The following is a 26,410-nucleotide window of genomic DNA, read 5'->3' as shown; positions in this document are numbered from 1 at the left end:
CTTAAGTTCCAGATCCTGAGACTGGGTTTTGTGTCACATACAAGATGAATTTCCTTCCCTATTCTTGGGGAGAAGACTGGAAGGAAGCAATTATTAAAACTAATTTACCTTTGTCACAGCCTTCTAGCTCTTTCTAACCCTTTCACACTCTGGGAGGGTACACAGCCCTAATTGTGCTTTTGGGACAATCCTATCATCCTACTTAAGGGTTCTCTGTTCCAACAGCCCGTTCCTGAGCCTTCCAACAGTAATTCCACAACTATGGAGCAAGTGACGAACATTTCTACTTAAACGTTTCAACAAATAACCCAGAAAATGTTACTTACTCCTGGTGTATCCACCTATTATTTATTTATAAAAGCAAAAAATATTAGAAATGTTAAGTGTTAATTTTTTTACAGATCTGGTCAAGTAAATTATGAAACATCTATATGACAGAACATTGTGCCATCATTTTTAAAAAGTTTACAAATAAGCTGCAATAACATAGGAAAAGCTTAATATAAATGATGAATAAATAAAAAAGATACTAAATGCTATGTCCTTTATGAACTCAACTATGGGAAAAATGCATGAGAAAGATTAGAAGAAAATACAAATTATTGGGCAGTATAATTTAGTGCTTTTTCTAGTCTACAATAATCCATACTTTCTATATTTTACCATAATAAATAAGTACCACTTCTGTTATTTAAAAAAAAACAAAAATTGGGATGGGGAGGTGTAAATTCAAATACATTTTTAATTAATAGAATTTAAGAGAGCTATAAACAGGGCTGTTTATCAGGCAACATGGAAACAGAGCTTTGTGGGCAAGGAGGCATTCCTTTCTTAGACTTCGTTAGGAAAATAATTTAATTAGGATAATCTTTTATAAAATGTTTTGTGATTATTAAAATAGTATTTATCACTATTGCTGTGGCATTTTATAAATTCAATAAAACCTACTACTGAGATTTCTCTTGATTTAGGATACTGAACATGTAATACATATATCATATAGAAAATAACACAGGCTTGTGATTTAGATGCTTGCTCCCTGGAAGAAAAGCTATGACCAACCTAGACAGCATATTGAAAAGCAGAGACATTATTTTACCAACAAAGGTCCATCTAGTCAAAGCTATGGTTTTTCCAGTAGTCATGTATGGATGTGAGAGTTGGACTATAAAGCAAGCTGAGTGCCAAAGAATTGAGGCTTTTGAACTGTGGTGTTGGAGAAGTCTCTTGAGAGTCCCTTGGACTGCAAGATCCAACCAGTCCATCTTAAAGGAAATCAGTCCTGAATATTCATTGGAAGGACTAATGCTGAAGCTGAAACTCCAATACTTTGGCCACCTGATGCAAAGAACTGACTCATTTGAAAAGACCCTGATGCTGGGAAAGATTGAAGGCAGGAGGAAAAGTGGGCAACAGAGGATGAGATGGTTGGATGGCATCATCGACTCTATGAACATGAGTTGAGTAAGCTCCAGGAGTTGGTGATGGACAGGGAGGCCTGGTGTGCTGTAGTCCATGGGGTCGCAGAGTCAGACACAACTGAGCAGCTGAACTGAACTGTGATTTAGACAAACAGGATAAAAACTTTATATAGTGAAAAAGTCTTCATCCCATCTTATCCTTTCCCAGATATAGCATGTCTCTGGCCCAGAAACTTTTCTTGCCTATAACCCTATATATATATGGTATTTACACACTAATATTAACAGCACTTTGATACATCTTATTTCATTTAATGAACTTAAGAAACATTTACGTATCAGATGTACACATCCATTTCATTCTTTGTAAATGTGAATTAATATTCTATTGGTATAGATATAACACAATTAGCAACCCCTTACTGATATTTATTTCCATTTTTCTCTATAATGAACAAGTCTTCAGTGAACATTCTTGTACAAATATGTTATATATGTGTACAAGTATATCCACAGATTAAGTCTTAGATGTAGAACTGTTGAGTCAAAGACTTGTGTACATTTTAAAAGTCTGATACTGCCAAATTGCCTTCCAAAGAATTTGTTTCATTTTATACTCCAAGAGAACATTTCTAATCAACACAATTTTTTTTTTTTTTAAAGCAAACTCCAATGCCATCAATGTCCAGGAAAATAGTGAAGCAGGTTGGGGTAAGAAAATGGCAAACTGGAGACCATGTTCAGCATTCCAAGAAGTGACTTTTACTCAATTCCAGACTACTAATAATGCCTTCTAGGGAATGTCTGCCCAACGTTAAATTATCTGATTTCTCAAAAGTCAAAAATACGGACTTCTAAGTGAAATCTCCTGATTTTTTAAAATGTTGACAACTTATTCAACATTTAGAACTGGCATGACAAACAAAACACATGTGTGAGTGGGAATTATCTGTGAGCCTCTAACACATAACCTATGTTTAAAGCTATCATTCTGCCACCAAAGCCAACAAAGACATCACCACAACTGGCTGTGCTTAGCAGAGATTTCATGAGATTATATTACCTTTTGTTTTTAGATGAATTAGAAGATGGTTTTTATTAACTATGTGGTCACTATCCTCTCAAATAACTTTAATTAGACTTATTTCAAGTTAATATTATAGATATAATGATTATAATATCAATAATATTACTCTTACCCAGATATTTTCATTAGTCAGTTTCCTACAATATGCTCCTTTGCCTTCTAGCTTCATTTCTGTAAAATGCTGTATTTCTCTGTTTTCTTCCTCATATGAAACTCCCACATGTTGTAAGAGTTATTTTCCTATTAGTGTAATCTTTTACCCAAAGGGGAAGAAAATCTCTAATCACTTTTTTATACTTGCATTCAACATATTCATCTACTTACAGAAGAAACTGTGGGAACAGAATAGAGACCTGCTGCCTCTAGTTTAAATAGGAATTTTAATCCATACAAAATCTTTTTGTATTAACTAAATTCTTAAAGTTTAGAAACTAAAGATAATGTTAAAGAACAAACCATAAAATTGCTAGCTCTAGATAAAAATATTCAAATTCATGGATATAAAACCATGAGATTTTAAATGTTCTATTATCTCCTCTCCATAAATACCTGAAAAAGGACCAGCCTGACAAAGCCAATGTATGACTATAAAAAACAGAAATAAATGCTTATAAATACTAAAATTGTAAGCAACATAATATTAAATAACCTATTTGAAGTTAGAAGGCAATGACCTCTTGTACAAAATTTTCAAAACCCAACGTTTTAAAAACTACTAGCTTCATTAAAAGCATCTGAATCCTAATTTTAGAGCTACTAGTAATTTTAAGAAATTGCCTTGTTTCTAATGTAATCTGTTGAAAGATGTTTTCTTAACATTAAAAAAACCAACAGTAATGGAAAAGGACCAAAAACACATATTAAAGAAGTTTTATAACTTAGCAAAGCAAAGCTTTCAACATATAAGCCTATATACACGTATATACATTTTGTCTATATTGATATATACATTGTCTATATTTGTCACTGACAACTACAGTAGCTGCTGTATTTGCATATATATGAGAAAATATGCATATAAGAGTCATTTTACCAATAATGATGCCACCGGATAGTCTATTTTTAGTTTCCAGAGGCAAGGCCATCAGTTCAGTTCAGTTCAGTCGCTCAGTTGTGTCTGACTCTTTGCAACCCCATGAATCGCAGCACGCCAGGCCTCCTGTCCATCACCAACTCCCAGAGTCCACTCAAACTCACGTCCATCGAGTCAGTGATGCCATCCAGCCATCTCATCCTCTGTTGTCTCCTTCTCCTCCTGCCCCCAAACACTACAAATTCCTCCATTAATATTTTTGAATGTCGGAGTGTGCCTGCTTCCCCGCTAAAAGGTATGCTGTAACTATTCAAATGTGTCTTTTCAAAAGAAAACTGATTAGCCCAACCTAAAATTTAAAAATCCAATGCTCTATATTAGGTATATATCACTTGAATTCAACATTTTAATCATAAAAAGCAAATTTAAGGAAGAATTACATACTTAAATTGTAATCTGCACACTGGATTATGTTTTCAAATGTGACATTAGAGTTCACAGATAAAACCACAGTAATGAAAAGAAACATGGTAAAATATCATATTTTAATTTTATCTAAATATAATTAAAACAAAACATAAGAATAACTTTGAGACAATAATTCATACAATACAGAAAAAGCTTTAATATATAAATCAGATGTCATATCATCAGCTGTTTATTATCACATCAGTCTAAACTTTACATATTAAAATACTGAAAAGCTAAAAAACATCATTGCAATATAGATTCAATATGGGAAAATACATATTTGTGGCTTTATATACAATGTAAATTAACCCATTCTATACAGTAGTTTTCCAAAATATAAACGGCACTTTACATGCAATAGGACATACCAGGCTGGATATCCTAATACAATTTATTATATAGAAAAATAAAGTGACAACACCTTTTTAACATAGTTACATAGGAGATGTGGAATGTAGAATAGGATGCTGCCTTAACACACTCTTGGATAAGATTAAAGAAATGTGAAAAAGGACAGTTTCTATTATTTTCAATTACCATTTTTGAAATGAAGACTACTGTGATTTTATATTTTCTAATTGTATCACAAACTGAGAAAATATAAAAGGGAAAGTGAGAGAGAAAAAAAGAAAACCTGATCCTTTATGAATTTTAAACATCAGCCCCGCCTATGGGCTGCATTTGGGCTGCTTTTCTGTTGACAGTTTCCTAAATTACTTCTGCCACTCTGAATTGCTCATCAGCAGTCAGAAGAATTTTCCAGACTTCATTATGCCATTGTGTAACCATAGCTGCCACAATGTAGTGCCACAAGAAGCCTGTCCTTGAGTATTTCTTTGCTTGGGTATTCAGGTAACTTGAGCATGTTGATGCTTTAAAAGAAAAATATACCACTATTAAATAGGAAAGCTCTGAAATATTTTATTGTTTTGTCTAGAAGTGAAAACACTACTCAAAATTAACATAAAACCACCCTCTCAAATTTGCATTCAAATTGGAAAACCCTGAAGTAGTATTTAAAAAGGAAAAAAAAAAACACCAAACCCTGCTGCACTGCAGTTTCCTTTAGTATGCAAATTACCAGACCAAAATAAGTTCCCTCCAGTCTAAAATAAATAAGCAATAGGGCAATTAAGTTTGAAATGATAGTGTAACTCAGTGATACTTATGACAGTGTAACTTTAGTGATATTTGAATTATATGTATTCAATTAGAGTATAGGTAGGGCTTCCCAGGTCACGTGAGTGGTAAAGAACCCACCTGCCAATGCAGGCGACATAAGAGACATGGGTTTGGTCCCTGGGTTGGGAAGATCCCCTGGAGGAGAGCAAGCCAACTGACTCCAGTATTCTTGCCTGGAAAATCCTATGGACAAAGAAGCCTGGCAGGCTACAGTTCATATGGTCGCAAAGAGTCAGACACAACTGAAGCAACTTAGCACTCATGCACACACAGAATATAAGTAGGTAGTTTACTCAAACATTTTCCTACCTACAAAGCGGAAGGCAAGAAACTATTACTATATAGTTCTTTATTTATCAGTGATTACAAAATGAACAGAGATCACTGCTGAGATTTTCCTCTCAATGAAGCAATAAGCAGTCAGACCTTTGATCATTTAAAACTAATCAGAAATTCACAGTGCATTTAAATAAACCAATTTAACATACCATGTGCTTGAAGTAGGTAGAAGATTTGGAGTATATGGCACAGCAGCAATTGTGAAGTTTTGCAATCCACTTCCACCCATGATATTAGCAAATCCACCATGTGGGACCCTGGAACTAAGAGTTCATATCTAGTAAGTTGTACCCATGCAAGAAAAATCTTTGAAATAGATATAATTTGAATTATAAAAATGAATATATCTAGCAGACATTCATTAAATATTTGCTGAATAAATAAATGGTTTACTTGATTAATTCAAGCAACAGAGGCTTTTATGTGTAATCCAAAATGATTTCCCTGTCTGTGAAAAATATCTAGGCTCAAAGGTTTTTGTTTTGCATTCTTTTACACAGTGGGAAACTAGAAAATTCTTTACACTTATCTTTCCAGAGATTTACATTGGATGCATTTTTTTAAATGTTACCTGACATAATGAAAATGCATTTGAATACAGAGTTCCAAAGAATAGCAAGGAGAGATAAGAAAGCCTTCCTCCGTGATCAGTGCAAAGAAATAGAGGAAAACAATAGATTGGGAAACACTAGAGATCTCTTCAAGAAAATTAGAGATACCAAGGGAACATTTCATGCAAAGATGGGCTCGATAAAGGACAGAAATGGTATGGACCTAACAGAAGCAGAAGATATTAAGATGAGGTGGCAAGAATACACAGGAGAACTACACATAAAAAGATCTTCATGACCCAGATAACCAGGATGGTGTGATCACTTACTTGGATGTCGTGGAATGCGAAATCAAGTGGGCCTTAGGAAGCATTACTACAGACAAAACTAGTGGAGGTGATGGAATTACAGTTGAACTGTTTCAAATCCTAAAAGATGATGCTGTGAAAGTGCTGCACTCAATATGCCAGCAAATTTGGAAAACTCAGCAGTGGCCACAGGACTGGAAAAGCTCAGTTTTCATTCCAATCCCAAAGAAAGGCAATGCCAAAGAATGCTCAACCTACCACAAAATTACACTTATCTCATACATTAGCAAAGTAATGCTCAAAATTCTCCAAGCCAGGCTTCAACAATATGTGAATTATGAACTTCCATATGTTCAAGCTGATTTTAGAAAAGGCAGAGGAACCAGAGATCAAATTGCCAACATCCGTTGGATCATTGAAAAAGCAAGAGAGTTCCAGAAAAACATCTACTTCTGCTTTATTGACTATGCCAAAGCCTTTGACTGTGTGGATCACAACAAACTGTGGAAAATTCTGAAAGAGAAGGGAATACCAGACCACCTGACCTGCCTCTTGAGAAACCTGTATGCAGGTCAAGAAGCAACAGTTAGAACTGGACATGGAACAGACTGGTTCCAAATGAGGAAAGGAGTATGTCAAGGCTGTATACCGTCACCCTGCTTCTTTAACTTATATGCAGAGTACATCATGAGAAATGCTGGGCTGGATGAAGCACAAGCTGGAATCAAGATTGCCAGGAGAAATATCAATAACCTCAGATATGCAGATGACACCACTCTTATGGCAGAAAGTGAAGAAGAACTAAAGAGCCTCTTGATGAAAGTGAAAGTGGAAAGTGAAAAAGTTGGCTTAAAGCTCAACATTCAGAAAACTAAGATCATGGCATCTGGTCCCATCACTTCATGGGAAACAGATGGGGAAACAGTGTCAGACTTTATTTTCTTGGGCTCCAAAATCAGTGCAGATGGTGCACGCAGCCATGAAATTAAAAGAGGCTTACTCCTTGGAAGGAAAGTTTTGACCAACCTAGACAGCATATTAAAAAGCAGAGACATTACTTGGCCAACAAAGGTCCGTCTAGTCAAAGCTATGGTTTTCCAGGTCATGTATGGATATGAGAGCTGGACTATAAAGAAAGCTGAGCACGGAAGAATTGATGCTTTTGAACTGTGGTGTTGGAGAAGACTCTTGAGAGTCCCTTGGACTGCAAGGAGATCCAACCAGTCCATCCTAAAGGAAATCAGTCCTGAATATTCACTGGAAGAACTGATGCTGGAGCTGAAGCTCCAATACTTTGGCCACCTGATATGAAAAGCTGACTCATTTGAAAAGATCCTGATGCTGGGAAAGAGGGAGGAGAAGGGGACAAGAGTGGATGAGATAGTTGAATGGCATCACCGACTCTGTGGACATGGGTTGCAGTAAGCTCCTGGAGTTGTTGATGCACAGGGAAGCCTGGTGTGCTGCAGTCTATGGGGTCACAAAGAATCGGACATGACTGAGTGACTGAACTGAACTGAATATAGTGAGACTACAGAAAGGTGAACAAAGTCAGAAGTCTCACAGTTTCTAATTTTGAAATTTAAACTACAAAACTACAGTAACCAAAACAGTGTGTACCGACATAAAGACAGATAGAAATAGAATGAAGAACCTCAAAATAAACCCTCAAATATACAGCCAAATGATTTTTTGACAGGAGTGTTAAGAACATTCAACAGAAAAAGGACAGTCCTTTCAACAAACTGTGCTGAGAAAACTGAATATTCACTACAAAAAAATGAAGTTAGACCTTTACCTAACACCGTATACAGTTAATTCAAAGTGAATCAGAGAACTAAATGAAGAGGTAAACCTATAAAATTCTTAGAAGAAAATCCAGGGGAAAAGCTTTATGACACTGGGTTTGGTAATGATTTCTAGGATACCAAAAACACAGGCAACAAAAGAAAAATAGATAAATTGGACATAAGATTAAAACTTGGGTGCCAAAGGATACCATGAACTGAATGAAAATGTGAGCCATAGGAGAAAATATTTTTAAATCATAAATATGACAAGGAATCAATATTGAGAAAATACCGCATTGGCCAAAACGTATGTTCAGTTTCTTCTGCAACATCTTACGGGAAAACCCAAATGAACTTTTTGCCCAACCCAATATATAGAGTTCCTACAACTTAACAACAAAAATCTAATTTAAAAAATAGGGACAGGGTTCAAACAGACATTTTTCCAAAGAAAATACACAAATGGCTTATAAGCATTCAAAAGATGTTCAATCAAAATCACTTGATTAGGGAAGTGCATTAGGGAAGTCATTAGGGAAATGCAAATCAAAACCACAGTGAGGGCTGAGGGCTTCCCTGGTGGTTCAATGGTAAAGAGTCCACCTTCCAATTGGTTCGATCCCTGGTCCAGGAAGATCCCACATGCTGAGGAGCTTAAACTAAGACTATGTGCTACAATTACTGAGTCTGTCCTCTAGAGCCTGTGACCTACAATTGCTGAGCACAGGCACCACAACTGCTGAAGCCTGCATGCCTGAGACCTCGTGCTCCACAACAAGAGAGGCCATGGCAATGAGAAGCCTGCACACCACAACTAGCAAGTAACTCCTGATCCCTGCAACCAGAGAAAAGCCTGTGCAGCAATAAAGACCCAGCACAGCCAAAATACGTAATTTTTTTTAATGTTAAAAAAATAACCTACACTGAGATAACTACCTCAAAGATATTAAGATGACAGTTATTTTTTTTTAAAAAGGCATCAGAAAAAATACAGTTTTGGAAAGATCATGCAGAAATTGAAACCCTTATGCAACTGCTGAAGGTAATATAAAATGGTGCAGCCAAGTATGGAAAACATTATGACAGTTTCTCAAAAAATTAATCATAGAGTTATAGTATATGTCCAATAGAACAGAAAGTAGAGACTCAGAGATATTTGTACATGCCATGTTCATAACAGCATTACTCACAATAGCCAAATTGTGGATGCAACATAAGTAACCATCCACGGATGGAAGGATAAGTACAATGTGGTAAACACATACAACAGAATACTATTCATCCTTAAAAAGGAAGAGAGTTCTGACATATGCTATACTATGGATGAATCTTGAGGACATTATGCTAAGTGAAATAAGCCTGTCACAAAAAGGCACCATATGATTCTACCTGCAACGGACCTAAAGTAATCAAACTCATTTAGACAGAAAGTAGAATGGTGGTTGCCAGAGACTGGGGGTATGGGAAATGGAAAGTTAGTGTTTAATGGGTGCAATTTCAACTGAGGAAAATAAAAAAGCTCAGGAGATGAATGGAAGTGATGGCTGTATGACAATGTGAATGTACACAGAACTGTACATTTAAAAATGATTAAAATGTTAAATGTTATATATGTCTTACCACACACACTAAAAAAACTGTCGAATAAAGCACCAAGATTTTCTATTAATATTTATATCACAGATGATATGCACATATTCACAGAGAAAAAAAACAATCCAATAGAAATAGATCTCTAAAACTAGCAGTTTTCTTTTCTAGCTAGGAAGTAGTTTTGTTGTTGTTAAGTTGCTTCAGTCGTGTCCGACTCTGTGCGATCCCACAGACGGCAGCCCACAAGGCTCCGCCATCCCTGGGATTCTCCAGGCAAGAACACTGGAGTGGGTTGCCATTGCCTTCTCCTAGGAAGTAGTTTGGTTACTATTAAAAACTTTATTGATGAAATGCCTAAATTTACCTTAGAAATTCAAGTGAATGCTAAAAGGATGCCTGAATCTTCCTAACAAAACCCTAACATATAAGGAATTCCTACTTAGGGCAAGAGAATATCTAAAGACCTGAACATATATGTCTATAAAGTGAAATAAAATTCAAGATTAGTTTATCTACGCATATTAACCTTTGCCTACAAAATTAACAAAGGTGACCAAAAATAAAAAGGGATGAAAGATATTAGAGGCAGATTTTAAATACAAATATACAACTTCATCAGGACAGGTGAGAAAATGAGTCTTGACACAGATTCTTACACAAATTATATCACAGAATTTCAATATCACAATTCATATAAATAAATTTTGAAAAATTAGTTGAGCCTCCAATTTTAATATCTAAACTGAAAATATTCTGTAAACTGATATTCACAAACAATACCTGAAATCTTACTCCTCTTTTAAACTATAAACAATGACTGGGCCCCCTACCTGAATAACCAGTGGGTCTTAAGCTAAGATTATGGCTCATCAAGCTTAAGCATATATGAGAAAAATGAATGAAATTGTCTTTGCTTGAGTATTATGACACCTGAATTATACAATGTAAAATTACAGTTAATAAAAATGACATATTTCTATTTTATACAAAGTAGTCATATAGTCTGAGATTCATTACTAACAGATAATGAAACAAAAGTTAGAAATTTAAGACTGTCTTGTAGATAAACAAAATACTGTCACCACCATAAAAATACTTTAAAGTTACTGAGGATACAGATTCTTGCTCCTACAACTAGAACACAACTCTAGTCTCCTACAACTCTTTAGTAAGATTGTTCTAGATTAATAATGGATATGGAGGAAGACATTTTACAATCTAAAGGATAAACAGAATTTTCCAGGAAGTGCAAAAAAGCAAAGTACATAGTTTTGGTCTAGAAGGGTAAACACTATACCTATTGATAACTGGGTCTAGTGTAAAAGGAAAGTTATGGTTTAAAAAAAACTTAAGATTTACTCTGTTTAAATTCAAAGCAAGGACTCCATTTCGACCAAGTGCTGAAAAGTGGACTTTTCAACTTGAAGGGAAAGCTTAGGTCCATGTAGTTTCCCCTCAGCCTCTTTGGCTTCTACTCTTTACCCAAATCCTTCACCTCAGTTTAAATGGATTTGCCACTATACTTCTCTATCAGTTAAATAGCAAACCGTGCAGTTCTTTTCAACATTGCTAATTATGACTATAGAACCAGGAGACATATTGTGTATCACTAATCCAACTGGTTTTTATTCTATAAAAGTAGCAAACTAACAATTTTAGTACTAAAGAACTTGAATAATTATTTCCTGCATTTTAAAGGCTTATACCCACCAAATCATGAAGGAAAATATAGCAATTTATTAAATTGTGTTTAAATATAAACCACTTAGAAAAAAATTAAAGAGCCCTGGCTTATAACATAAACCAAAATAAAGTCCAGATGGCTTAAAAACTGGTATGTAAAAACAGAAACAAAAATGTTACCCCAAAATGTACAAAAACATATAAGTATACAAAATCTTGGGAGTAGGGAAGAATATATTAAAAAAAAAAACTATAGGAAAGCAATAATCAACTTGCAAACCTAATTTAGAATCTTCATTATAGAATTTTTATAAATTAAATTTATAATCTATATGGAAATCTATATGTCTAACTTAATAAAATTAAAAGGCAAATGATAACCTGGGAAAAATATCTACAGAGTTATAAATGTCCCTATCTGTAATATCTAGGGACATTAAAAAACAAAATTTTTTAAATGATGGTAAAATAATGTACTGGAGAAGGCAATGGCACCCCACTGCAGTACTCTTGCCTGGAAAATCCCATGGACGGAGGAGCCTGGTGGGCTGCCGTCTATGGGGTCACACAGAGTTGGACACGACTGATGTGACTTAGCAGCAGCAGCAGCACAATAATATACAAAAATAAAGACAGGAAATCTATTCCAACACAAAGTAAACACATAAGAAACCATGGAAATAAAAATGATTATATCTTACATTGACAGAATGAAAGAAACAGGGCCTCTCATTCCCTACTGATGTCAATAATGGTATCTTTCTGAAGTTTAAGTGAGCAATGTCTCAAAGTTATAAAAATGTATATAATTTGCATGCAAAATTTTCCCTTTTAAGAATTTTCCCTATATGCTTATCCTATTTATCCTACATTTATAAATAATCAAACTGCTGCTGCTGCTGCTGCTGCTGCTAAGTCGCTTCAGTCATGTCCAAATCTGTGCGACCCCACAGATGGCAGCCCATCCACTGTCCCTGGGATTCTCCAGGCAAGAACTGAAAAAAATAATAATTAAACTTATCTGCCAGTATAAAAAGCATACAAATTCCTTATTTGTTCAGCATTATTCATAAACAGGAAAATTTAGCAATAAAGGACAATATCCATTCAGTTGAGTTTAGTCGCTCAGTCCTGTCCAACTCTTTGTGACCCCATGAAGCACATCAAGCCAGGCCTCCCTGACCATCACCAGCTCTGGGAGTTTACCCAAACTCATGTCCATTGAGTTGGTGATTCCATCCAACCATCTCATACTCTCTTGTCCCTTTCTCCTCCTGCCCTCAATATTTCCCAGCATCAAGGGTCTTCTCAAATGAGTTAGCTCTTTACATCAGGTGGCTAAAGTATTGGACTTTCCGCTATAACATCAGTCCTTCCAATGAATATCCAGGATTTATGTCCTTTAGGATGGACTGGTAGGATCTTCTTGCAGTCCAAGGGACTCTCAAGAGTCTTCTCCAACATCACAGTTCAAAAGCATCAATTCTTCGGCGCTCAGCTTTCTTTACAGTCCAACTCTCACATCCATACATGACTACTGGAAAAACCATAGCCTTGACTAGACGGAACTGTGTTGGCAAAGTAATGTCTCTGCTTTCTAGGTTGATTGTGCGGTAGTTTGAGTATTCTTTGTCATTGCCTTTCTTTGGGATTGGAATGAAAACTGACCTTTTCCAGTCCTGTGGCCACTGCTGAGTTTTCCAAATTTGCTGGCATATTGAGTGCAGCACTTTCACAGCATCATCTTTTAGGATTTGGAATTGCTCAACTGGAATTCCATCACCTCCACTAGCTTTGTTCGTAGTGGTGCTTCCTAAGGCCCACCTGACTTCACATTCCAGGATGTCTGGCTCTAGATGAGTGATCACACCATCATTATTATCTGCGTCGTGAAGCTCTTTTTTGTATAGTTCTCAGAGGATGAGATGGCTGGATGGCATCACTGACTCGATGGACATGAGTCTGAGTGAACTCCGGGAGTTGGTGATGGACAGGGAGGTCTGGCGTGCTGTGATTCATGGGGTCGCAAAGAGTCAGACACGACTGAGCAACTGAACTGAACCTGTGTATTCTTGCAACCTCTTCTTAATATCTTCTGCTTCTGTTAGGTCCATACTATTTCTATCCTTTATCGAGCCCATCTTTGCATGAAATGTTCCCCTGGTATCTCTAATTTTCTTGAAGAGATCTCTACTCTTTCCCATTCTATTGTTTTCCTCTATTTCTTTGCACTGATCACTGAGGAAGACTTTCTTATCTCTCCTTGCTATTCTTTGGAACTCTGCATTCAAATGGGTATATCTTTCCTTTTCTCCTTTGCTTTTCACATCTCTTTTTATTACAGCTATCTGTAAGGCCTCCTCAGGTAGCCATTTTGCTTTTTTGCATTTCTTTTTCTTGGGGATGGTCTTGATCCCTGTTTCCTGTACAATGTCACAAACCTCCATCCATAGTTCATCAGGCACTCTGTCTATCAGATCTAGTCCCTTAAATCTATTTCTCACTTCTACTGTATAATCATAAGGGATTTGATTTAGGTCATACCTGAATGGTCCAGTGGTTTTCCCCACTTTCTTTCATTTAAGTCTGAATTTGGCAATAAGGAGTTCATGATCAGAGCCACAGTCAGCTCCAGGTCTTGTTTTTGCTGACTGTATAGAGCTTCTCCATCTTTGGCTGCAAAGAATATAATCAATCTGATTTCGGTGTTGGCCATCTGGTGATGTCTTCTCTTGTGTTGTTGGAAGAGTCTTCTCTTGTGTTGTTGGAAGAGGGTGTTTGCTATGACCAGTGCATTCTCTTGGCAAAACTCTATTTGCCTTTGCCCTGCTTCATTCTGTACTCCAAGGACAAACTGCCTGTTACTCCAGGTGTTTCTTGACTTCCTACTTTTGCATTCCAGTCCCCTATGATGAAAAGGACATCTTTTTTCCATGTTAGTTCTAAAAGGTCTTGTAGGTCTCATAGAACCGTTCAACTTCAGCTTCTTCAGCGTTACTCATCGAAGTATAGACTTGGATTACCATGATACTGAATGGTTTGCCTTGGAAACGAACAGAGATCATTCTATCATTTCGAAGACTGCATCCAAGTACTGCATTTCGGACTCTTTGTTGACTTGATGGCTACTCCATTTCTTCTTAGGGATTCCTGCCCACAGTAGTAGATATAATGGCCATCTGAATTAAATTCACCCATTCCAGTCCACCATCTCCTGTTTGACCATTTCCAATCTGCCTTGATTCATGGACCTAACATTCCAGGTTCCTATGCAATATTGCTCTTTACAGCATTGGACCTTGCTTCTATCACCAGTCACATCCACAGCTGGGTGTTGTTTTTGCTTTGGCTCCATCCCTTCAATCTTTCTGGAGTTATTTCTCCACTGATCTCCAGTAGCATATTGGGCACCTACCAACCTGGGGAGTTCATCTTTCAGTATCCTATCATTTTGCCTTTTCATACTGTTCATGGGGTTCTCAAGGCAAGAATATTGAAGTAGTTTGCCATTCCCTTCTCCAGCGGACCACATTCTGTCAGACCTCTTCACCATGACCTGCCCATCTTGGGTGGCCCCACATGGCATGTCTCACATTGAGTTAGACAAAGCTGTGGTCCATGTGATCAGAGTGGCTAGTTTTCTGTGATTGTGATTTTAGTCTGTCTGCCATCTGATGCCCTCTCTTAGCACCTACCGTCTTACTTGGGTTTCTCTTACCTTGGACGTGAGGTATCTCTTCACGGCTGAGAGGTCAAGAGATTTAAGAATAGATAGCCATTTAAAAAATTAGATCTATAAATGAATCCATTTAAACAATATATTGTTAAACTCAAAAGTTATAAAAGAGGAACAATGTTTTTAAAAAATAAAAATTTGTATATGTCAGAAAAACTCTGGAAGAATAACCAAAATAGATTACATTCAGAGACTGAGATGAGAGATGATTTTATAAAATTTTAGTCTAACCTTCCTACATATAAAAAATAATTTTAAACTCTTTTTATTAAATTACTGAAATCTCTAGGTATTTCTTGGCAGTGAGAAGCCATGTAAACAAAAAACTGACAAGATTTTGTTTCATATTTTTAGTCTATAATCTGTGACTAATTCATGTTTTATTTATTCTTTAAAATTAGGTATTCATTGTAACTCCAACTATTTTTCCAACTATATACTTAAAAAAATAAAAAATACAGCAAAATATTAATAGTGTTATCTATAAACAGTGTAATTACTTAATGGGATTTTCATTTTCTCCTATCTATATTCTCCATTTTCCAAAGTTTCTACAATGGTTACAAACTACTTTAAAAATAAAACAGTGGGAACTTCACTGGTGGTCCAACAGCAAAGACTCTGTGCTCTCAATCAGGGGGCCTGGGTTTGATTCCTGGTTGGGGGACTAGATCCCACATGCTACAACAAAAATCAAACAGCCTGCATGCCAAAACCAAAATGCAGTGCAGACAAATAAATAAAATTAAAAAAATAAAACAATGGACTTTAAGTTACATATATGTAATATAGATATACATTCACACTATGTTTTTAAAACAGGTAGTAAAAAATAAATATATCAAATTATTTATAATGGTTATTGATAGCAAGTGATGGTTTTTCTTATTTCTTTTAGTTTTCTATGTTCCAATTTTCTTAGAAGAACCATGCAAATTTATAATGAAACAACTGAACTATATTTTGATAAATAGAAGGATACAGATGAAATTCTAAGTTATCAAGGATGAAAATCACACCTTTCTTTTACATCTTTCAGAACTGTAAGTTAAGAGAGATTTAAATCATTTAGTTTTCTAACACTGATGATTAATTGTTTCCAAATGTACACTTTTCAATGTATGGTATCACAAATTAGTTTTTAGGCCACAAATCTTAAAACATTAAAATCTGACAAAAATTGAATAAATGGGTATTATATGTATTTTGTGTGTGTGTGTTGTTGCAGCAACAACTATTGGCTACTATTATTGACTTACAGATTGAAAAGACTACCAAGTTACAAAATAATATATATGTTGACATTTCTGACAGGAACAATTTTTTATACCTTAAATAAACATATTTTGGGTACTACTATATATTTTAACATTAATGCCTAAATAAACCTTTGTTTAATGTCTAAAAATATAGAAAAGGAGGTGAGAAACAGACAATTCAGAGTAATAATTCACTTTGAGTTGCTTATCTCTAATCAATTAGAAATGGAATACATTAAATTCTTTCTACATTATCATAAAAACACTTCTTACCTGCCAGTAACAAACTGCAAGAGAAGAACTCTCTCCTCTGGAGTAATATCTTCCACAACTTCCCAGAACCACTAAAAACAACAATAAAAAACTAAACTCACATTTCAGAGCAATTGTAGGCTTCTAAGTACCAGAGCAATGTGCAATATTCATAAAACATATCTTATTCTATGAAACTCATTTATCAAACAAGGTTTCATACAAAGCTTTCATATGGAATTCCCATGAGAAGAATTTAGGGAAAAACTTTACTTTGTTAATTAATATAGGTTTTCATTCAATAGTGCTGAAAAGCTTACAAGATTAAATGGCAAAACTTAACTTCATTCTAAGCTCGAGAGATTTTACCTGAATAACTGGATCTTCTCTTTCATAGCCACTTGTGTATTCTGTATTTTTTATCCAATCACTCACATCAATTTCTGGCATGCCAGAAAGCAGTAGCTCCTTTGGGAAAGAAGAAAAATATTTCATTAATCTTCTTTGGGGGAAAAAAGAGATTACATTTAAATAGCAAATTTGTCTTAATTAGAAACTAATCCCATGTAAAACTGATTTATTTCTGTGACAGTGTCTGCATGTTATCAATAACAAGTACTACATGGTAGAGAACCCTTGATACTGATAATCACAAATACTGTGACATGTGGAGATGTCACTACACTAATACAATTTAATTAAAACATAAGTGATAATCCTTCATGTTTATATAGAAACAGATATACCACAAGTTTATATGTGCAACAATTTTATGAACGTTATTCTCTTTGGTTTATATATATTTTATGAATTTGTTAAATTTTATAAAGATACTATACTCTCAATATAGAAATAACAACAGAGACCTAAATAAATCTGAGTTAAGCAAAGAAAAGATCAAGAAACTCTAATCACTAGAAAAAAGAAGTTATAATAAAAAGTTATTTTTAAAAATCAAAACAGATTTAGGCCTTAGAAGAACTCTATTCTGAAATAATTCCAATCCTTTAAAGTCAAATTCCCATAAGGTGAAAAAAAACGCAATTTTCCTACTAATGACTTTTGGTATCCATTTTTTCAGAAAGATCATCAAACAAACAAAATATCAATCAAATAACTAAGAATGAAATTAAGAATGGCAAAAGTATTTTGCCACAGTATTCCGCAAGTGAAAACAGAACATGAAAAAAGCTTGTCCACATCTCTGAATCAGACCATATCTCACAGTTGGATGTGTTTACTCAGTAAAGTAAGGCAATAACTATCCTATGCTCAAAACTGACAAGCCAGAACAGCAGATTTTGTTATTGCAGAGAAGATACAATGTGGTTCAAAGTCACTTCTCCTACAGCAACTCCTCAAAAATATATAAGGTATATATAGTATAGAGTGTGCTCTGAAAAAGATTAACAAAGGTCCATATAAGGTGGTGTCTGAGAAATCTTGGGTGTTTGAGATCTATTCAAGGAGCCTGCAAGGTTCTCCCTTTTCCAACTGAGGCTGAATTTTCTCTATATATTTCAGTCAAACAACATATCACAACAGATTATAAGCAGAAACAGATATGAGAACCCAGTTTCTTCTATGAAGCCAGACATTAAATTTGGAAAGATATAGAACAATAATACTTTCCCACTATTTTTGTTTTATTCTGGAAAATAAATAATTTTATTTATTAATTTAATTTCTTTAGATTTAATTTTCTAAATCTTATTTATGTTAATATGTAATTAATTGCTATTCTTATATGAGCTGATAAAATATTTCACATTTCTGTTCAAATTTAAAATACAGTATCAACAACTATAACCAACATAAACTTTTCTTGTAAGGGGTCTTAAGACCAAATAATTTAATAATTCCTGTCTAGGGTGTCTTTTAGTCCTCCTTACTAAGTATTTGGCTATGGTCGATACTTTAGCCACCTGATGCGAAGAACTGACCCATTAGAAAAAGACCCTGATGCTGGGAAAGGTTGAAGGCAGGAGGAGAAGGGGACAACAGAGGACAAGATGGTTGGATGGCATCACCGACTTGATGGACATGAGTTTGAGCAAGCTCCAGGAGTTGGTAATGGACAAGGAAGCCTAGCGTGTTGCAGTCCATGGGGTCACAAAGAGTTGGACACAACTGAGCAACTGAACCAACTGACCATAGTATTATAAAATACTTTTAACTGATGAAGGCATTCTGGTAGGTTCCATTTACCACGCCCAAATACATTTTCCATCTTCCTTTGCACATTCTGTGCCCCAAGTGGCTGATCCCTGCAGACTCGCTCTCTTGCCTGTTGGCCTCAGATTGGGTTCCATCACTGGGAAACAGGCAGGAGTCTGAAGGTAAGAGTATATTCTGTTCCTTCCCTCCTCCAGTACATCTTTTCAGTAGCTATGCCTCCTCAACTATAGCTACCACCTGGTGATTCAGACTCTCACAGGGTTCCTCACAATAATTCCTCCACGTGTCTTCAATTTTAGGGATGATAAAGGCTTTCTCCTGTTGCTATTCTCTGGCTGCCTCAACCATATCTTGTTTATTCTTAACCTACCCATGCCTCTGTAAGTTCCTTCATTAAAGTTTCTTTATTTGAACCATCTAGGGAAATTCTGTTCCCTGGCACTAGATACAGATCTGCCAAAAAAGGAATATGGATGATTGTTACATATTTCTCACAATCCATGAGTTTAATCCTCTTCCCTTCTAGGCTGAAGATAAGCTTTTAATAATACTGAGTATTCTTTCTTTGTTAATAATTGTGAATAAAAATGAGACTACATTCTCTCAAGGAATCTGAAGTATTTCATGAACATCAAAAGTTATGATTTTGTGATGGGAACAAAATATCCTTATTAGCTCATTTAACACTTGGAGGGAAAAGTTATTAAGTTGACTAAAAGAAGATGAAATTGGAAGTATACAATAAAAAATATCAATACATATACATATAGCAAAAGATTTTAGTCCAAGTCAACAATTTATTATTTTTTTAATTATGACAAAATAATTGATCTTTTGGAATTGGGTACAAAATATATATCCCCAAAACAGTCAGAAACTGAGTCATGCAAGTGTTCACAGCTGTTAGCTTACCTAGCATTCACATGGCTCAGTGTGTTAATACCCTGGTACCACCATGGATAAACTCATAAGCAGCACAGTATGGCAGGACAGTCCCTCAGACATTTGAGGAACCCTTCAACTGTAATAATACTATAGATATAGTACTCACAACAATGTTGTCACCATTTTTGAACCTGATGATCATCTCTTGACTTGAGACTGCAAGGACACTAATGCTACTAGATACTTTCTTTTCATGAAAACTCTAGAATCTAATCTGTATCTTTAACTCTGATGAACATGTTTATGTCATGAATTTAGATGAAATGAACTTAGATATTTGAGCCAACTTTTTAAAAAAAGTTTCCTATCCCAGTGTAGCAGAGCCCTTTCCTATGAAAGACACACAAGTCACAAAAAAGGTTCCAAATCCAAGTCCCATTTATAACTCACACCACTGAGAGGCAATACTGATGGAGAGGCTGGGCTATGGGTCAGAGAACATGGTTCACAGTCTGGCTGTAACACATACTCTGTGAATGTGAGCATGTCCCATACCTTCTTTGGCCTAGTTTTCCTCATCTATAAAATGAAAATAACACATGATGTGAAGGGGTCTGATGTGAAGGTTTTAAACGTTAATACACATGAAGTACCTGGCAAATACTAAGTGTTTAATAATAATAATCATTACTGCATAAGTCAGTGTCATGCCAACAACAGTGCTCTTCCCAAACAATCAATCCCACCATCTGAATCAGCTCACTTAGTATAGCCGGAGTCTAAGACAGACTAGGAATCCTGATCTACCTTCTAATATATGAACCACAATTAAAAACTTATCAGTAACAGACTCAAAAGTGAAAGACAAAGGAATTAAATATTCAGAAGGAAACAAAGGAAAATACTTTCATGACCTTGGAATAAGAAACAATTTCTTAAATAGGACACAAAAGTTCCATTCATTTAAAACAAAAAAAGATAGAACAAGTAATAAACTGAACTGTGTTAAATCTAAAAACTGTAAGACACCAGAAAAGAAGATATTCACAATACATATATCTAACAAAGACTCCTGTAAGGTATTACATAAAGACTACTACTGCTGCTGCTTCCAAGTCCCTTCAGTCGTGTCCGACTCTGTGCGACCCTGTAGACGGCAGCCCAGCAGGCTCCTCTGTCCCTGGGATTCTCCAGGCAAGAATACTAGAGTGGGTTGCCATTTCCTTCTCCAATGCATGCATGCATGCTAAGTCACTTCAGTTGTGACCGACTCTGTGCGACGCCATGGACAGCAGCCCACCAAGCTCCTCTACCCATGGGATTCTCTAGGGAAGAATACTGGAGTGGGTTGCCATTTCCTTCTCCTAAAGACTTCTACAAATCAGTGTTAAAAAAAAAACAAAGAATGCAGTAGAAAAACAAATTACTTCAATTAACACTTCTAAAACAGAGTATACAAATGGTCAATAAACATATAAAATACACTCAATCTCACTGATCATCAGGGAAATGAAAATTAAAATCATAAGGAAATACCAATACTCTACACCAGAATAGTAAAAATAAAAAAGACAGAAAAATAACAAAAGCTGGCTAGGATACAGAATACCCAGAACTCTGATACCTGTTGGTGGGAGTGTAAACTGACACATTACTTTGGAAAACTACTTGCTAGTATCTACTCTAATGGAATAAATGCATAGCCGAAATCCCAGCAATTCCACTCCAAGACATATAATCTACAGAATGCATATGTATGTTCTCCTAAAGACATGTACTAGTGTTTGTAGCAGCACCAGTTTAAACAGCCTGAAACTGAAAAGTACCCAACAAATGTTCACCAAGAGTAGAAAGGACAGAAAAAAAAAAAAAAAGTAGACTGACACAATGAAGTACTATAGAGCAATGCAAATGAACACATTACAACTGCATGCAACAATACAAATGATTCTCACAAACTGAAGAAGTGCTAAAGAAGTCAGACATATTCTAGGTGACTATTCCATTTATATTAAGTTCAAAAACAGGTAACCTAACCTATATCATTACAATCAGGAGAATGGATACCCATGAGGGGAAAGTGACCGGGAGGGAACATGACAAGGATCTAGGGTATTAGGATTTCTAATCTGATCAGATGTTCTAAACATTGTTTCATGGGTGTACACAGTATGAAAATTCATCAAGCTATACATTTATGATGCATGTTGTGATTAGGTTATACTTTTCTCATGTATACTGTAACTCAATAAGAAGTTTCATAAAACTTATCAGCATCAACAAATTATGAGGCAAAAGTTTTGTCAATTATCTGTATTGTTGCTATTTGTTTTTTATACACTGGTCCAGAAAAAGAATATAATTTTCCGTTTAATAACTCATAAGTACACCTCCATTTTTGAATGCTAAAAATAGTAACTCTTATGGGTATGCAAAAACTATATGCTCCTATGCTAAAGAAAACCATTCATCTTAAATCTAAAAACAGGGACAAAAAACTCAAAGCTGACATTTAGTGAAACTAAGTCACCACAGCCTTCCACATTACTTATTAAATTTTCTCCACTACTATATTATGATATACTGTGAGTGATAAATTGAAAATACTGCTATATGTAAAATACACCAATGTATTTATTCATGTATTAAAATGTAAGGCCCAGGGTGAAACTAACTCATGAGACAGAAAAAAAACCAATGAATTCTTTTCCATCGACCAAAAATTTATTATTCCAAATTATACATCTTAAACTAAGAAAACAGCTATACTCTATTTAAAACACTGTATGGTTTCATTACGACATTAGACAACTCAAGAGTTTGAAAATAATTTAATACCAAAAATAAAAGAGAGGAAAAGAAATGGGGGAAAATGCAAACATAAATCATATAAAAACAGAAACTATTAGATCACAGTAAAAAGCAGGCAAATTAAAGAAGCAAAACAAACATTCATGAAACTAGAGGCAAGGAAAGACAGTGGACTCCATACAGGCTTAAGATGGAAAATTAGTAACAAATATATGATGAAATAAGCTAGAGAAGATGACATAAATATAACAAGAAAATTCTTCTATCAATTTTTCCTTTTGGAAGTACAAGAAGTTTCCTTTACCAAATAAAAAAATTCAGAAATAATGTAAATAATGCCTTTGGGAAGACTGGCCTTCATCATTCCATTTTTGTTAATCACCACCTATATTCTACTTCTCATTAAGAACTGCTAACCTAGTTATTAACCTTTAGAGAAGCACAATCACAAATCTTACAACTCCCTAAACATGAACATTTTAATGGTTTACCATATTTTCTACATTATTCCATTCATTATTGTATACTAAAATTATTTCTAAATTACATCAAATGGAGTTTTGTGTTGTGTTGTAACAGCAAAAGAACTGATGCTTTTCCTTACCAATTCGTATTCATCAAAAAGTTGTATGAGGGATGGTGGAATGAACATATGAAAGCCCTGTAAAAAAGCATTGATCTGAGGCTGAATGGCTCTTGTCATTCGCAGTTCAGTGACAAGCTGGACGTACTCCGCCTATTAAAAAAAAACGCTTCTGTGATTATTTTTTTTAATTCACATACTTAAGATACTGCTGACCATTTCTCATTTTAGAAATAAAGGTTTAGAATTAATTTGGCACCAATGTTCACACATCTCAGCAAAAGAGTAATCTATCATTCACTAAGCTGTTTAGGCCAAAATCCTAGGAGTCAATCATCCAGGTTTCTCTCACACCTTCTATCAGCCAGTGCTATCAGCTCTATCTTCAAAAATATTCTCAGTCAGATCTTGTGGCATCACCTCCACCAGTGGCACCTTGGTTCAAACCATCACCATCTCTCATCTGGATATTAGACTATCTGGTGTCACTGCTGCCATGTTTGCCTCTGTATTTCTTCTTCTCCACATTAGAGCAACTTTTTAAACTGTGTGTGTATATATATATATATTTTATATATAATTCAGATCACATAACCCTCCTTTCAAAAACCCTACAATGACTTCCCATAACACTTGGAGTAAAGTCCAAATTCCTTCCCTAGTCCATAAGGCCCCAAACAACCCAACCTCTGCCTTATCCTCTCATCTCATTTTCTCCCACTTTCCCCTTTGTTCCCTCACTCTATCCCCCAGACACAGCTTGTTCAGGTCTCACCGTCTGTATACTTACTGCTTTTTTTTTTTTCTCTTAAATGTCTCATTAGACTGTAATCTCTCTGCAAGCAGAGGTTCTGTTTGTTTACCAGTATATATCCTCAGCTCTTCCTCAGTGATCAGTGTAAAGAAATAGAGGAAAACAATAGAATGGAAGACTAGAGATCTCTTCAAGAAAAGGGATACCAAGGGAACATTTCATGTAAAGATGGACACAGTAAAAGACAGAAATGGTATGGACCTAATAGAAGCAGAAGATATTAAGAAGAGGTGGCAAGAATACAAAGAAGAATTGTACAAAAAAGATCTTCACGACCCAGATAATCACGATGGTATGATCACTCACCGAGAGCCAGACATTCTGGAATGTGAAGTCAAGTGGGCCTTAGGAAGCATCACTACAAACAAAGCTAGTAGAGGTGATGGAATTCCATTTGAGCAATTTCAAATCCTAAAAGATGATGCTATGAAAGTGCTGCACTCAATATGCCAGCAAATTTGGAAAACTCAGCAGTGGCCACAGGACTGGAAAAGCTCAGATTGCATTCCAATCTCAAAGAAAGGCAATGCCAAAGAATGCTCAAACTACCACACAATTACACTCATCTCACACATTAGCAAAGTAATGCTCAAAATTCTCCAAGCCAGGCTTCAGTAATACATGAACCGTGAACTTCCAAATGCTCAAGCTGGTTTTAGAAAAGGCAGAGGAACCAGAGATCAAATTGCCAACATCTGCTGGATCATTGAAAAAAAAAGAGAGTTCCAGAAAACATCTATTTCTGCTTTATTGACTATGCCAAAGCCTTTGACTGTGTGGATCACAATAAGTTGTGGAAAATTCTGAAAGAGATGGGAATACCAGACCACCTGACCTGCCTCTTGAGAAACCCATATGCAGGTCAGGAAGCAACAGTTAGAACTGGACATGGAACAACAGACTGGTTCCAAATAGGAAAAGGAGTATGTCAAGGCTGTATATTGTCACCCTGCTTATTTAACTTCTATGCGGAGTACATCATGAGAAACACTGGGCTGGATAAAGTACGGGCTGGAATCAAGACTGACGGGAGAAATATCAATAACGTTAGATATGCAGATGACACCACCCTTATGGCAGAAAGCAGAAAAGAACTAAAGAGCCTCTTGATGACAGTGAAAGAGGAGAGTGAAAAAGTTGGCTTAAAGCTCAACATTTAGAAAACTAAGATCATGGCATCCGGTCCCATCACTTCATGGCAAAGAGATGGGGGAGCAGTGGAAATAGTGGTTGACTTTATTTCTGGGGGCTCCAAAATCACTGCAGATGATGACTGCAGCCATGAAATTAAAAGATGCTTACTCCTTGGAAGGAAAGTTATGATGAATTTAGACAGTATATTAAAAAGCAGAGACATTACTTTGCCAACAGAGGTCCATCTAGTCAAGGCTATGGTTTTTTCAGTAGTCATGTATGGATGTGAGAGTTGGACCTTAAAGAAAGCTAAGTGCCAAAGAATTGATGCTTTTGAACTGTGGTGTTGAAGACTCTTGAGAGTTCCTTGGACTGCAAGGAGATCCAACCAGTCCATCCTGAAGGAAATCACTTCTGGATATTCATTGGAAGGACTGATGTGGAAGCTGAAACTCCAATATTGGCCACCTGATGTGAAGAGCTGACTCATTTGAAAACATCTGATGCTGGGAAAGACTGAAGGCGGGAGGAGAAGGGGATGACAGAGGATGAGATGGTTGGATGGAATCACTGACTCAATGGACATGAGTTTGAATAAACTCCAGGAGTTGGTGATGGACAAGGGAGGCCTGGCGTGCTGCAGTCCAGGGGGTCGCAAACAGTCAGACAGGACTTAGCAACTGAACTGAACTGATCCTTTTAAAAATGTGGCTGCTGCTTTCTGTTCAACAAATAACGTGATGAATATACATTCAATAAATTCATTTAAAACATATTTTGAACTTGATCAAATGACTCAATTAAGTGTAGCCTATTCTTTGTTAAACAACAACATTCTGAGTTATGGTAAGCTATCTTGACACATTTAAAATATACATCATCAAGAATAGTGCCACTTAAAATTTAACCAGCAGTAAAAAAATGTATTTTGGCTCAAATCAAAGTGAATGACCATATCTTTCTGTATATAAACCCCATCATTGTTATTATTCGTGTGTGTGTGTGTGTGTGTGTGTGTGTTAGTCGCTCAGTCATGTCCGACTCTTTGTGACTCCATGGACTGTAGCCCACCAGGCTCCTCTGTCCATGGGATTCTCCAGGCAAGAATACTGGAGTGGGTTGCCAATTCCCATTATTATTCTTACATTTTAAATTACCCATCTAAGTGAAACTTCAAGAATTAAAAGCAATATGTATATAGTTCTCACCTCCCAGGAATGAATGCTCTAAGTGCAGAGAGAGAAAGCCTATTTTAGGTTCCTTCTTTTAATCTTTTTTTGGGGGGTTATTAATCTGACAC

At 35.7% G+C, this 26,410-nt stretch overlaps 1 protein-coding gene across 8 annotated transcripts in view; it reads right to left on the bottom strand.

The window, feature by feature from the left end:
* Positions 1-4,065: 4,065 nt before the first annotated feature.
* HACE1 (HECT domain and ankyrin repeat containing E3 ubiquitin protein ligase 1) overlaps positions 4,066-26,410 on the bottom strand; it is a 118,384-nt gene continuing 96,039 nt past the window's right edge. For 7 of the 8 annotated variants that reach the window (XM_061427720.1, XM_061427726.1, XM_061427725.1 and 4 more), the window contains 5 exons: positions 23,184-23,315; positions 17,075-17,173; positions 16,727-16,797; positions 5,683-5,796; positions 4,066-4,884 (listed from right to left, as the gene is read on the bottom strand). In XM_061427720.1, the coding sequence (XP_061283704.1) occupies positions 4,782-4,884; positions 5,683-5,796; positions 16,727-16,797; positions 17,075-17,173; positions 23,184-23,315 (519 nt within the window). In that variant the 3' untranslated portion in view covers positions 4,066-4,781. Of the gene's footprint in view, positions 4,885-5,682; positions 5,797-11,791; positions 15,203-16,726; positions 16,798-17,074; positions 17,174-23,183; positions 23,316-26,410 lie in introns of those variants that run through there. The other variant, XM_061427722.1, reaches the window with a different exon arrangement.

The sequence above is a fragment of the Bos javanicus genome, chromosome 9, assembly GCF_032452875.1.
Source record: "Bos javanicus breed banteng chromosome 9, ARS-OSU_banteng_1.0, whole genome shotgun sequence".
NCBI lineage: Eukaryota > Metazoa > Chordata > Mammalia > Artiodactyla > Bovidae > Bos > Bos javanicus.
This window is presented reverse-complemented; position numbering and strand designations above follow the sequence as displayed.